Source organism: Festucalex cinctus, chromosome 13 (genome assembly GCF_051991245.1).
Source record: "Festucalex cinctus isolate MCC-2025b chromosome 13, RoL_Fcin_1.0, whole genome shotgun sequence".
NCBI classification, from domain to species: Eukaryota; Metazoa; Chordata; class Actinopteri; order Syngnathiformes; family Syngnathidae; genus Festucalex; species Festucalex cinctus.
In genome coordinates, this window is record NC_135423.1 from 7,527,212 (window position 1) to 7,542,483 (window position 15,272).

A 15,272-nucleotide genomic window follows, 5' to 3' on the forward strand; every position below is an offset into this window, starting at 1 on the left:
GCAAACACGCACCACTTACGTCTGAGAAAAAAACTGTTTGCTTTTAATAATTTGGCTCCTTGATTAATTGACTAAATAAATACCCCCCTCCCCCCACCCACCCACACACACCAAAAATATTTTAAGAAAAGAACAGTGCTAATCATTCAACATAAAATAAAAATCTAAAATATGAAAAACATCCATGAATATGAGAAATTTGAGTTTTAAGTTGCATTATCACCTATAACCACTAGATGACAGCCATGTCTTAGATGTGCTTACACTTGGTCTTATACTGCCCTATACTATAATGTGAGTAGGCCTAATTATTATTTTTTTTTTTACGTATTTGGAATGATATGCAGCTCAAACATAGTATGTCAATGATATTAAAATGAAGTCTGAGTTGATTTTTGTGAGAAAGAAAATGTACCAAATGACACTTAAGTGCACAAATTTTGCATGTATGCACTTACTTTGTCCATATAGTTTTAGGACATTCCTGAAACTACTTGTGAAGAGATTAACATGACCTTTCACCTGATTTACAATCACATCTGCATGCAGATTTGATGAATGTAATCGTGAATAATGATCCTTCCTCCATCCCACCACGTATTGGCTTGACTGCAGAGGCTGATATTTGGTCAGGAAATTAACGAGCCGTTCGCCGTGGCCGGAGCCAGAAGAAAGGCCGTTTGTCAGCCACCGATTAAATCCTCTGACAGCCGCGGCGGTGACTTATGAGAAATTCCAAATGACATTGATGGAAATTAAATCAACTCTGTAGATAGTGTTGCTTGGCACCGCATGCACGGACGCAGGTCGGGGTCAGGGAAGAGTCAATTTGAAAAGTTTTTTTTTTTTTTTTTTTTTAAACTCATGTCCCATTTAGGGGTACTTATCTCCTTAAATCCTTCGGTGCTGCTATACTGTACATATACAAGAAAGAGACGTTCCTTCCTGCCGAATACTGTAAATCGACCCTCGTCAAATTCACCACTAGGGAGCAACATTTCCTCAAAGTGCCTTGCTAATACTTTTACCCCAGTTGTCTTATTTGGCAGTATTGTGCAATAAAAAATAAAATAAATACACACAAATGCCTCCTGTCCTTATATGTCACCTATTTTTTTTAAATATATAATTATTGAATTCAATTGAATCAGTGAATGATTATTTGTAATTTGTAATTATTTGCCGCTTTCATCCATTAATTTCTCATTCGGTGGTATCATCCCATTAAAAATTTAGACACATTTACTGTCCTTGTATATTCTCATGTTTGTCTTATTTAATTTTGTTTATGGATGGTATTATATTTACCTGCCTAATTCTATGTATGATTCTGGTTGCAAGTTTTTTTCCCCTCCATTCTCATAGTCTTTCTCATTCGTTAGTGTCATCAAACATCATATAGCCTATGCACCATTATATATATATATATATATAAATATATATATATATATATATATATATATATATATATATATATATATATATATATATATATATATATATATATATATATATATATATATATATATATATATGTATTTATAATTTCCAGGGGTTTACAATGGTTGTTTCATGCATGTTCTCGCCCCATGAAATACGGTGCACTATGCCCTGTCCTAATATGCAACTCATTATTACGTTTGTCTTCTTTAATTAATTAACCGATTACATGTATGATCATTTCTACTTTTCATCCATTTTTGTCTCATTTGGTGGCATCACCCCATGAAAAACAAGGCTGGCTGTTAAAGGTTTAGAATTTCTGAGATTTTTTGTCAGAATGAAATTGGACAATTTGCTTTTTGTGGGCCCCATACAATGATGATTTGTCTAAATTTGTCTAGTCTGTTTAATTGCATCTACCATATTGCATCTATTTATTTTTTTATTTTTAGACATTTCAACTTATTTTACACATAACAACAAACAGTGAGTTGAAACATCTCTCTTTTTTGTACTTAGCTGAAATCCAAATCAACTTTCCCGTTTCACTTTCATCATTTCCGGGTTTCCGACCGTCTCGCGCAGTCACGTGACTAAAACGAGTCAAGTCACGTGATTTGGCGCCTGCCTCTTTTTCACTTCCGTCAACTTTTCCTCCGCATATCCCAAACATGGCGGACATCGAGCAGGAACAGCTGGTGGCAGAAGCCGCGGATGATGACTCCGTGTCCGGCGGAGAGGAAAGCGGCGGCCGTGCCGGCACACCGCTTCCCGCCATCTGCGACCCGGCGCACGTCTTACACCGGGTCGTTGTCCTGGTTTTTATGTGTTTCCTCGGTTTCGGTAAGCACGAAAAGGCGCCAGCGTGGAGTATCTGGGTTTACTTTTAAACTGTTGTTGTTTACGTGACAGAACCTTGAGCTTCATCTAAATCTATAATGTCACGTGAAAAGTTTCAATTATTTTGTTGTGGTGTTATTTTATTCCAGGAAGCTACTTCTGTTATGATAACCCTGCTTCTCTTCAGACTCAAGTCACCCAGGTAAATTATCATATTTGATGTTGTAAAATGACAATATAAGAGCATTTTTTTTAAACTGCATCTATGTCACATGCCTCCAGTAAACCCTGTTTAAAGTATAACCACAACAATATAGCAACAACTTATAATAATTGAACACAAGAGAAACAATTCATACTGTAGTTTCATAATATCAACAACATATGTGACAGGGAAAAAAAAGAAAAAAAAGGAGTAGGATTTTGCCCAAAAGGGAGTGAGGAGAAGAAAACTGTCATAAAGATACTGTAAATAAAAATAAATAAATCTATACATCCCTGTTTGTGTCAGGTTTTTGTGACATAAAAATAATGAAGAAAAATAAATCATTTACACCCAACCCCTCCACCCCACCTCTAATGTGACCTATAACCTGGACAAATCAATGTATGTGTTTTTGTATCTTTTCAAGACCGGAAGCAACTGACAAAATAAGCAACTGACATCATGTGTTGTGTTTGCGCCGATCACACATGGCCACAAAGTTCAACCTTGTTTTTATTGAAAGACAACATTCTAACCCCCACTGTGCTTTTTTTTTTTTTTTTTTTAATTAACATACCAATAACACCTTTGTTTTTGTGGATTTTTTGTCGGTGCCGGCAGTGCACATCGGTGAAAATGACTCTTGCACAGCACAAGCCGCATGAAAAATTGTCCCAAGCGATAAATGTGAAAAATCAGTATCACAAAAGTTGTATTTTATTTTTATTTCTCTTGTTGTGTCTAGTTATAGTTGACCAAATGCAACCAACTTGTGTTTTTGTGAAGGATTTGAACCTGAACACGGCCAGGTTCATGCAGCTGTATGCCTGGTACTCGTGGCCAAATGTCATCCTCTGCTTCTTTGGAGGATTCCTCATTGACAGAGTCTTTGGCATCAGGTAATGTCAGCATTTAATACGTTGCTTCCAGCTATATGACATGCAAATGTGAAAAAAACAAAACATACTTGTATTTCCACATGATTTCCTGTTTTTTGTTTTTTTTCTTATTAGGCTGGGAACCATCATCTTTTCCCTGTTCGTTTGTGTTGGGCAGGTAGGTTTGTTTTATGTTCTAGTTTTTATTCTTATAAAAAAAATAAAAAATTATCGAATTTGATTTTAATGTTGTCTTTTTTCCGCACCCATGCAGATCATATTTGCCACCGGAGCGTTGCTGAATTATTTTTGGTTGATGGAAATTGGACGCTTTATATTTGGGTGAGCAATGTGATACTTTGTCAGAAAACCAACGCATTAGAAGAATATACTGTACTATTAACTCATTAACTGGCAGCCATTTTGACTGAAGCAATACCCTTCGCTCCCGGCTGTTTTACTGGGTCTTGATTGGTTTTACAAGGTCACAGAATAATGTGTTCTATTGCCCTAAAAAACATGGAACCTACCAAAACAAAGATTCTCAAAGAGTCTCTTCTTTCATCAGGATAAAAAGTTTGTTTCTGTTTCCGTTTTGCAGCAATTAGCATTAGAATATAGCTAAGTTTCATCACTATTCACAAATCTGCTTAGAATTGTGAGGAATCGGCTTGTTTTCATCATGGCCCCGGTGATTGATCTCTTATACTCTGCTGCCACCTGCTTTCGGCTATGCAGTACCCTATAAAATGTGGTTATTTCATGCTTTCAAGAAAAGTGTTGTATTACAGATGTATATATTTCTTGTATAGAGGGATCACGGTTTAAGTGAGTTATGATTGTGATTATAACTTGTGTTTAATGTGTCTATTTTTATTTTTTTTTATGCTGTGTTGTTGTGAATAGAATTGGAGGCGAGTCGCTGGCTGTGGCCCAGAACACGTACGCCGTCAACTGGTTTAAAGGGAAGGAGCTCAACCTGGTGTTTGGTCTTCAGCTGAGCATGGCCCGCTTGGTAAAACAACAAAACAAAAAAAACATGACTTCTGCCCAACTAGTGTTCAGAAGCAGCTCGTTGATACGTGAATGCGTACACTCCCGCTGCTCTACAGGGCAGCACGGTGAACATGAACATCATGGGCTGGGTGTACAGCAAAGTATCCGTCCTGGTCGGCGCTCCCGGTCACGTCACGCTAGGCTGCTCGCTCATGATAGGTAAAGTAGCAAAGTGAAATGGAGCAACATTCAGGATTGGGTGACGTCTTGCCTGGAGTTACTCGAGCCTTCCGCGGTTGCATTTCAAAATCTCACCTAACAGATTAGAAGGAGAAGTGAAAGCGCAACAAGGCAGCTCGTGTGAATGACGAGTCAGAGGAAGTGTCACTTCTACTTATTTTTAACGCATCAGCTTTTAGAAACACGTGTGTCAAGGAAATTACGACTTACTCAGCAACTTTGCCAGGTTTTGTTGATTTATTCTTTGGGTTTCATGATGTCATGTTGCGCACTTGTGGTGACAATGTGTTTTTGTTTAAATTAGTGGTGCCAAAATTTGTGCGTTAATTTTGAGTTAACTTAAAGTTCCTTTAACGCTACTGTTTTTTTATTTATTTATTTTTTTAACTCTTTTACTGCTAAACGTTATCCAAAAAACCCCGAACGGTGCCAGCCGATTTGGAGCATTTTCACTCATCTTTTAAAGCAAACAGAATGTTGTACGGTATGACGACATCAATATGCTGGATACCATCTGAAAGATTGGATTCCATTCTTCCATGAGAAAAAAAAAAATGTTTCTACTTTATTCCGTTCTTTAGTAATCACCATTTGAAATTAGGTCATTTGAGTGACATAAGCGAAAATACAAAAATATAAAGAGAAAAACAAGCTTTTTGTGAACAGATACATTTATTTTGCACAACAGTGACTTTGACACTAATATTTTTTGTTAGTGACAAGGCAGCGCTGCACAAGACATTGTGCTGTCCATTAAGAGAAAAAACAAAAACGTAATAAACGTAAATTAACGTTTTTGGCGGCATTCATTAAGATTTTAGAATACGTTTTTGGCGGTCAAAGAGTTAATGACCACTCCTTACTTGGAAAGCCTGTACTGGGGGAATTCCAGTCCACTTTTAATCGCTTGACACCCCTAATTTAAATAAAATATTGTTCAAAAACAAACTTTTTTTTTTTTTTTTTCAACAATATTTGCATCAATTACCATATTCGAGCTTAATTCTATTTTTCACTCCTCAGCCGCTGCAACCTGCATTTTCTCGTTAATCTGCGCTCTGGTGCTGGCATTCCTCGACAAACGAGCGGAGAAAATCCTCAAGAAGGAGCAGGGGAAAACGGGTAAAGTATTCTGACTAGGTTCTGTTCATGCCCCCTTTTTGACCCCTAGTAGTAACAGATTTACATTACACTTCTTAAGTTACAATATCTTTAACTTCATAAATATGTGCCGTAAGAAATGCTGCTCTGACTTAATTGTGTCTTTTTGTTTTTATTAAATTAATTCCTGCTTCAATGCATGTTTGCATCTTGACTGTCAGGCGATGTGATTCAGCTGACTGACGTGAAGGACTTCCCCTTGCCCCTGTGGATCATCTTCATCGTTTGCGTGAGCTACTATGTGGCCATCTTCCCTTTTATTGGACTGGGACAGTGAGTATTACACAAGCACCCAAGCAACCAGTAGGGATGTAACGATATCCAAATGTCACCATACGATAATTATCACGATGTGAAGGTCACGATATGCTAATTATCACAATATTGTTTGGAGGTTGGCGATACAAAAAAGGTCACAATATTGTATTTGTTATTGTAAATAATATATAAATAATCTCCTACTAGGAAAAATTATTATATATATATATATATAATTATTATACATTACATACATATAAACAACCTACAATCTCTAATAACACTTAATATTGCGTATAAAACATAAAAGGGCCAAAACATGCCTTATGAAAATGAAACTGCACTGAAAAACTAGCCACTAGAGGGTGCTAGAATTGCACAAATGGAAATCGACCTGACTTTTGACAGATGTGCTGCTTTTAATTCCGTGACATGACGACGGCAATATATTGTGGCAGTTTTAATATTGCGATATCATGATATTGTCGTTATCGTTACATTATTTTAATGTGTGTGTGTCTTTTTAAGAGGTTTTTATCATCTCTGAACCAGTGTTAATTTTGACAAGAAATTTTAACCTAGTTTTAGTTTGTCTTTGGACTAAAATGAATTAGTTTTAGTCATAATTTAGTCATCTGATTTTATTTGAGTTTTAATCAAATTTTAGTCGACAAAAATAAAGAGCAATTTTAGTTGACTAAATTGACAGTTTAGTTGGTATTTTACTTCAGCATACATTTCAACTTTTATACAGAAAATGATCACACAACTATTTGTAACTGTAGTTCTTTTCTCCAACCTCGCATTTTATTCCTTCTGATTGGATTGTGTGAATTTTCGTCACTGTGTGCTATTTTCATTTTCGTTTTAGTCATTGACGAAATTGTTAGTCAAATTTAGTTATCGTTTTCGTCTCAATGATGGGCTTCTATTTTAATTTTCGTTTCATTTCGGTCTGAAAAAAATTGTTTGTGACGGACATGATGATGAACATTTTTTGTCGATGAAATTATCACTGTTCTGAATTCACTGAAATTGTTCTAATATGTGTATTAACATGCCAAGTGATAATCAAATCACTCAAATAATTGGATTACAAAAAAAGTTTACGCAAAATCTGCCTCGAAAGATTTTCAGAAATAATTTTCCAACAGTCTAATAGGCACCACTTCATGTAAAATAATAAGTTGGCGTGATGGCATTGAACTAGGAAGAAACATAAAGTGCAGTGTCTATTATTTCCACTCTTCTCTAGCTATAGGAGAGCTTGTGAGCTTGTCTTAGGAAATGTGCGACTGCATTTTGAATGAGACCATTTTATGTCTCATTAGAGTTGTTATTAAGTTTACAGACGCTATAACAATGCATATAATTTACACTAATCGTTTCTTATGGGGACCACGTAGGCATCTGCCGAAAACATATTTATCGTCCTTGAGTGAACGAGGAAGAGAATTCAACTCCTAAACAAGACGTCATTATGTTTTGAAGGGCACGCTAGGAGTAAAATAGAGAGCCTCGTGAGATGAGCGCAACGTCCATGTCTGCAGTAAGTTTTAGTGGCACAATGCTGTATTATTATCAAGTCATGGAGGAGTGGAGGTGAGGGGGGAGGGGGGTCAGAAATGGAAAGTGCTTTTGAAAATGGCTCGGCGGTGAGGCAAATCAATTGACGTCGTCGCAAGTCGGAAGATGCTCTCAAATCACTTAGCGGCTGACACAACTGCTCCCCTCCACTGCACTGTGCTCCCAAAAGCAAGCGGTTGTGTATGTTGTCGTACAAATAGCCAAAAGTGCAAGTGCTGAGCAACGTCGTCATCTTAACCTCTTTTGTCTTCAGGGTCTTTTTCATCGAGAAGTTCAACTTTTCCCCTGCTCAAGCGAGAGCGGTCAACAGGTAATTCACATCAGATGCAATTCATGGCTTGCTGAGGAAATGTTAACTAGGGATGTAACGATATCCAAATGTCACGATACGATATTATCACGATATGAAGCTCACAATACGATAATTATCACGATATTGTGGGGAGGTTGGCGATATTTAAAAAGGTCACAATATTGTAAAAACAAATGAGCTCATACTAAAATAAAAAAAACACAATATTTTGCTTTTGTACATAACATCCATGTTTTATTATTATTACATTATTATTATTATGTTGTGTTGTTAATGCACCCACGCATTGAGTTCCTCCACATATTGTCTTGCTTCACAGGCATATTATGTTCCCCTTCATCTGACAATTAGTGTAATTCTTTCTCTGCGCATTTTACTTTGCAAAACTCATTTGTTTACTTTTACTGTTACTTTTTTTTGTCAACAGCTACTGTAATCTTTTTAAAAATTCTTTAAATTATTTAAAAAAAAAAAGAATTTCAGAGATGTTTCTAACAGCCTTTTCTTCTCCAGCCCGCGGCAGGGTAACAGTTTAAAACGTACTTTAATTTTCTACAAATCTTTTTTATTTTTTTTTTGTTAGATTTAAAAAAAATTTTTTTATACAGAGGCTGTTTTAAAAAAAAACAAAAACATTTTTTATTTTATACAGGTACATTCAAAATGTTTCTTTTCTTTTCACCCTTTGTTGACATGCATTTGGACATTTTTTTTTTCTTTAACAGGAGTTGCTCTACGTCACTCTGTCCTTTGGTATCCCTTTAGTATCTTAGTATCTTTCTTGTCTAATCAATTCACCATTGTGGTTATTGTGCCTTTCTGGAAATTACTTTGTTCTGGATTTGGATCGGCGCCATATATTGCATGAAATTAATGAGTGTTTTTTTTTTTTTTTTTTTTACCTCTAAGTGTTAAAAAATCAGTGTCTTTCTATTCATTTTTAAATAGTGTAATCCATCACCTTGTGGCTTTCTCCTCAGCATCGTTTACGTCATCTCGGCGCCGGCGTCTCCCGTTTTGGGGTTTGTGGTTGATAAGACGGGGAGGAACGTGATTTGGGTGATGTGCGCCGTGTGCGCCACGCTCGCCGCTCACATGATGCTGGCCTTTACCTTCTGGAACCCCTGGATCGCCATGGTAACCTGTCAAATTCCGTTTCTGACACTAATGCTTTCATTAATGCTGTAATGCACCATGGAAAATTAAATTCGGCTCATGCTAGTTTTTTTTTGTTTGTTTTGTTTTTACATTACCAATTTTTTTTTTTTGGTTCTTTTTTTAATACAGTGCTCCCTTGTTTATCGCGGGTATTATGTTCCAAAAACCACCTGTGATAATGGAAATCCGCGTTAATTTAAAAAAATAAAAAATAAAAAAAATCCTGTTAATAATATATATTTTTTGTTTCTTATGTTTTTTCCATTTTTATCTGATTTTTACTTTGTTATAAATGCTATTTCATTCATATGTTCTTTTTTCATTTACAGTCATTTTTTTACTTTAAAAGTACGTTTTGTTTTGTTTTGTTTTTAATTTACTTATTAATACAGCACAGTATATATTTTTTTCATTTATTATGTTTTTTCGCTTTGGTATAATTTTTAATTTATTATGAATGCTTTTTCATTTATCATTTGTTTTTTTTTTCATTTGCAGTCATTTTTTTTCCATTACATTTTTTTAATTTACTTATTAATACAGCACAGAATGCTTTTTTTTCCATTTATTATATGTTTTTTCATTTTGGTATGATTTTTAATTTATTATGAATGCTTTTTCATTCATCATTTATGTTAGTTTTTTTTTATTTACAGTCATTTTTATTCCATTAAAAGTATGTTTTTTTGTTTGTTTGTTTTTTTAATTTATTCGTCATACAGCACAGTATATATTTTCTATCTCTGGAATGCATGCCATGGTGCGACAGGAGAGACATCGTCGAGACGAATTCGCAGATGCCCCGGATGTCTCTGGTCGGATGTAGGGTTCGAGAGATACAGCCGCGCAAATCCCCCCCCCAAAAAAAAATAAAAAAATTACAAACCAAAAAGCACATAGAAAAAAAAAAGCAAGCTGTAAAAAAATCCACGAAACAGCGAGGCCGCGAAAGATGAACTCGCGATAATTGAGGGAACAATTTTATGTTTATCATCTTCTTCTTGTAAAGTACATAACGTCACTTCTTTGTGTCTTCCAGTCACTGATGGGCTTGTCCTATTCCCTCCTGGCATGCGCACTGTGGCCCATGGTGGCCTTTGTGGTACCGGATCACCAGCTGGGGACCGCTTATGGCTTGTACGAACGCTTCGATTTATTTTCCCTCTAATGAACAGTTGCTTCTTGTGTTTCATTGATGACTATGTTTCTCCCTTATAGCATGCAGTCCATCCAAAACCTGGGATTAGCTCTCATCGCCATGGCAGCAGGAGCCATCCTCGACACCAGGGGATACTTGTTTCTGCAAGTCTTTTTCTGTGCCTGCATCTGCAGTAAGTATTTTTCTTTTCATGATTGACAGTCTTTTTTTTGGGGGGGGGGGGATTTTTCCCACATTTATGCTCTCTCGTCTTGCAGTTGCATTGATGGCGGTGGTGATGCTTTACTTAGTGGATTATCTAAGAGGTAAGAGAATATCTTCTCCGTGCTGGTGTAGAAGCCCTTCGACCCCCCCCCTCGTGTTCCTCTCCCACCAGGAGGAGATTTGAACCGGTCAGCTGCAGCCAGAGCCAAACTCCTGAAAGAAGCCACTTCAGATGCTGAGTGAGTAGCTGCCGCTCTTCACCCGAGCGCCGCCGCCGCTTTCCCGCCCACTCGCAGGCGTCTTAGAAACGTAATGAACAACCCACTCGTCTAATCAAGTGGCGCACACATATTTGTTCGGAGAGTCGCTCTGCACATTTTTACCCTGAGCTGAATCGACTATTTTGTCTGCTGGTATGTCTAACCCTCTCCAGCCGCTTCATTAGGTACACAAGCGCAATGAGATCTCATCTGCTGTATGTCAATGTTAGACATGATGGAGGAAACCTTTCAGTACTTTCCACTTGTTGATATACTATTACACTAATTGTTTTGGTGGGCCACATTTTACTTTCTGTTTTCATTTTTACACGGTGTGTTCACATTAGGGATGTAATGATATCCAATTGGGCTGCACAATATACCGAAAAAATATTGACATCGTGATATAGGCCCATGCAATATGCATATTGCAAAGACATGCATTAAGTTTCATATGGAATTTTATGCTTTTATTTGAATTTTACCAGTCAGTCGCAAACTAAAATATGCACCTCCATCCAATAATTGAACATTATCAAGAGGTAATTACAATTAATTAAGAATATATTGAGTTTGCTTATTTTACTGCATGAAAAAAATGTAATTCTTTCATTAGATAATAAAAAAAAATCATTTCTTTAGGTACATGTTAAATATCGCATGATTTTCCAATATTGTGCAGCCCTACAATATGATAATTATCACAATATTGTGGTGAGGTGGCGATACAAAAAAAGTCACGATATTAACAAAGATCTCATACTAAAAAAACAAAAAAAAATAAAAAAACACAATATTGTGTTTTTGTACATTACAGCAATACATATAAACAACATACAATCTCTAATAACACTAAATATTGCATATTAAACATATAAGGGCCAAAACATGCCTTGTGAAAATGAAACTGCTCTAGCAAACTAGCCACCAGAGGGTGCTAGAACTGCACAAATGGAAACCATCCTGACTTTTAATATTGTGACATGATGACGATGATATATATCATGGGAGTTTTAATATCGCAATATCGTTTTTAATATTGTGACATGACGACAATGATATATATCATGGGAGTTTTCATATCGCAATATCACGATATTGTCGTTATCGTTACATCCCTAATTCAGTGGTGGAAACGAGGTCACATCTGTTTATCTTTGTTGCCTTCCACTGTATGTCTGACTAATGCTTCTCCCTGCTGTAATTGCTATTTTCCAGATGATGATGATGATGATGAGGATGAGTGATCGCTCACGGTCCTGGGTTGTACAGAGGCAGCAAGCCGCACCGTCCACCCCTTCAGCTGTCAGTCATGGGCCGTTGAGGGGCCGGACTGCGGGAATTGTAACTCTGCCCAGTGCTGCCATCTGTGGCGCATCCCCACCACAAGTTACTGAATATCTGGATGTAACATCTCACTTTTTTTTTTTTTTTCTTCTTCTGTTTAAGAAGAAATTGAACATTTGAAAGCCTTTTCAGTACTGGAACGGCGAGCAGCCTTTCAAACCTCATTATCCTGTGTAGAGTCATTTTTTAAAGTGCATTTTAATTTTACGCTGTCTTTTGTACATATCATTTATGGGGGGAAAAAAATCCTGGATTCTCTCCAAGGGACCAGATGGACTTGATATTTTAATCATCCACACTATGGAATGGCAATGGTAACTGCTTTAAACGGGCATTGCTCTTTAATTGGAGTCTTCATCGTCATTAGTACCATTTTTTTTTTTCATTTATAACCACTGAATGATATTTTCTATTTTTAAGAAATATTATTAATATGTTCTTTTGAGGACAGTTTATTCATTAAGTTCAAGTAGTGAGCACAATGAAACAAATGATTTCATGTGAAAATGATTGATGCACTACAGCAAGTACCGTAGTACTATCCAAAGTTCTGCAAACCACTTGAACAATCATCAATTGGTTTTGTTAAACCAAGTACAATTTTTTTGAATAAACAACTCTCTGATCACGGTTTTTATTTTATTCTCCACGGAGGGCGTGTGAGGTTGTTTGCGTTTGTGGATCTGCTGAATGTCTTCACTTTGTGATTGGTTGTAGGAACATGCGGCGGGCCAGTCAGCTGACAGAAGGCGACTTGGCTCGACTGTCACCAATGTCTGCGTTTGGATTGCGCAACCGCTATCTCTCCAAGCTTGGCGCACAGGTATCATGCACACAATTAACCACTGAGTAGACGCAATGCCATTTATTATAATTAGACTAAGTGCAATTTCTGGAGAAATTGCGTGGGAATGCTGAAAGCTGAACGCTAATAGCTGAATGCTATGATTTGAATGCATATGGAATGCTTATGAAGTAAATTGAGTGAAAAATTATGACCCCTTGATTACTGGACAATGCACTTTACCAACTGTGCCACCAAGCAGTATCAGAATATGTACGGAAGTGGGCGTGGAAAGTGATACTTAGAAAAAGTTCACTGTCTGTCCCATTGAAAATGAATGGGAAGAAGTTGACATTAAACGTTAAATTTAGCAAATACTATAAGTAACCTGGAATCAGACGATATACGTCCCGGGTGGCGTGAATTTTTGAAGCTAGTTGAATTTTTAACAGTATAAATTTGAAGTATTATGTGGGAGTTGTTACGCGGCAAAAAAAGTGTGGAGAATAAAAATCACAATAACATACGTGGGAATGCTGAAGCATTCCCACATATGTTATTGATACGGTGATATACATATATATATATATATATATATATATATATATATATATATATATATATTATTTATTTATTTATTTATTTTTTATTTTTTCCCCTAATAAGGGAGGGTCTTGGTGAATGTGCAAAGAAAACTGGTGCGGTTCAGTTCCTCCACCAATGTTAGAACCACTCCTTTAGAGGCATATTTGTTCAAAAAAATGTTCATTGGACTTGCGTTTGGGCTTTGGCCGTCCGTAATTCATTCGGCCTCTTAATGTGCTCCTTCAGGTCTTGATGGTGAAGCCAGAAGGATTGATTTGAATGCCCCGCTGATGTATTTTGTTTATCCATTACCAGCTCCTCCGCTCCCAAATGAGGTCTTTTCCTGCTCTTTTTTTTTTCCTTTCTTCTCTCAGTTGCCAGGCCACTGTTCCAGCCATCTGTCATCGCTTGCCCACAGGAGCCTTCTCAAGTGATGCCCTTCACTCGGCCCGCTGCGCTCCTTTCGCGATGCCGCAACCACAAGTAATGCCATGACGATAAGAAATGGGAGAGGGAGTGTTGACCACCTTCGGAACTTGTAGACATCACGTGTGTACCTTCAAGCTACTTTCAAGCCACTTGGTGTCTTTTATTTAAAAAAAAAAAGTTAACAACCAGTACAACCTCAGTTGCACTCAAAGGGCTAAGTTGAGATCAAACTTCCATTTTCAGTGCTCACGTTGTTTTGTTTATTTTCATTCACAGTCGTGTGAATTGTCCAAACGCTACTCAGCACATTTGCCACTTTTTACCATCCCTGCAGTTGTTTTATAGCATGCGTTAAATTACTTAACTCCTACGTGCTAAATAGGATGAGTCAGACCTGTTGAATATTAACTAATACCTATAAAATAAAGAGTTATTAAAACCGATTTGTTAACAGTTTGGAGTGTGGACTGGAGTTATTCCTGCACTCATCAGAAACGGGGGTACGGGAGAAATCAATTTGCTCTCCTCAAGGAGTGATCAACACTAATGTAACTCTCAAGATGACGTATTGGACACTAAAGCCGTATTTTCACCAAAAATTAAACCAACTTTGAGTTAGTTATTGATACTTCCTGAAAGTTTGCTGCGGCCAATTGAGTGTCCCCGAAGGCCCCAATGTTCCCGCAGTACGATGTACCTTTTCCAGGGACGTTTAAAAGTGTACAAAAGTGTACTTTTAAGGGTATCGCCAGAGTATCAACACCCCAAAGTGACAGGATCATGCTTGCTTGTCCTTCCTGTGATTGTTATTGCTGCTTCAGAGCAAAATAAAAAATTGTGAGCAGTGGAAGTTTTTTTTTTTTAAAGGGTATTTCTTTCCATGACTGAAGAAACAAATGTTTTGCAGCCATTTTTTTTTACACCCTTATGCGATTCCCCAAAACAAATTGGATTGACTGAATTATCGGTACAAAGTCACGAGCAATTAAAATGTTGCAAGTCCAAGTCAAGGCTCCTTAACTCATTTGCACCCAAAAACGTATAAACACGTTTTATTTGAAATATTATCAGTGTCCTACAGACGTATATATTTATTTTTTTATTTGATGCAGCTTCTGTATTGAAGAGAAGGGTTGAAGTCATGGTAGCTATTCCAAAAACAGCCAGCAAGTGGCAGCAGAGTATAAGAGATCAACCAAGGCCATGTTAAAACCAGCTGTTTTCCCCCACAGTTTTAAACAGATTTGTGAATAATGATTACATTTACCGTAGCTAGGTTCTAATGCTAATTGCTGCAAAATGGAAACAGATACAAGTATAATTTTTTTTTTTTTTCTGATGAATGAAGAGACTCTAATCTTTCTTTTGGTTGGTTCCACATTTTGTTATAGCAATAGAACACATTATTTTTTGGGCCTTGCAAAA

The 15,272-nt window shown here is 36.8% G+C and overlaps 1 protein-coding gene across 2 annotated transcripts; it reads left to right on the plus strand.

The window, feature by feature from the left end:
- The first annotated feature begins 2,075 nt into the window (after positions 1 to 2,075).
- Positions 2,076 to 14,697, plus strand: mfsd1 (major facilitator superfamily domain containing 1). Of its 2 annotated transcripts, XM_077540615.1 has the most exons (17): positions 2,076 to 2,286; positions 2,433 to 2,485; positions 3,275 to 3,387; positions 3,502 to 3,544; positions 3,641 to 3,708; positions 4,273 to 4,381; positions 4,479 to 4,581; positions 5,626 to 5,724; positions 5,925 to 6,036; positions 7,862 to 7,918; positions 8,902 to 9,058; positions 10,119 to 10,216; positions 10,298 to 10,410; positions 10,496 to 10,543; positions 10,615 to 10,681; positions 12,767 to 12,872; positions 13,793 to 14,697. In XM_077540615.1, exons 1-17 carry the CDS (start codon positions 2,115 to 2,117, stop codon positions 13,850 to 13,852), a joined length of 1,578 nt encoding a protein of 525 aa, XP_077396741.1. In that variant the 5' UTR covers positions 2,076 to 2,114; the 3' UTR covers positions 13,853 to 14,697. The 2 variants fall into 2 exon arrangements, with proteins under 2 accessions (XP_077396741.1, XP_077396742.1); XM_077540616.1 differs by lacking the exons at positions 12,767 to 12,872; positions 13,793 to 14,697 and adding an exon at positions 11,921 to 12,677.
- Positions 14,698 to 15,272: the final 575 nt, after the last annotated feature.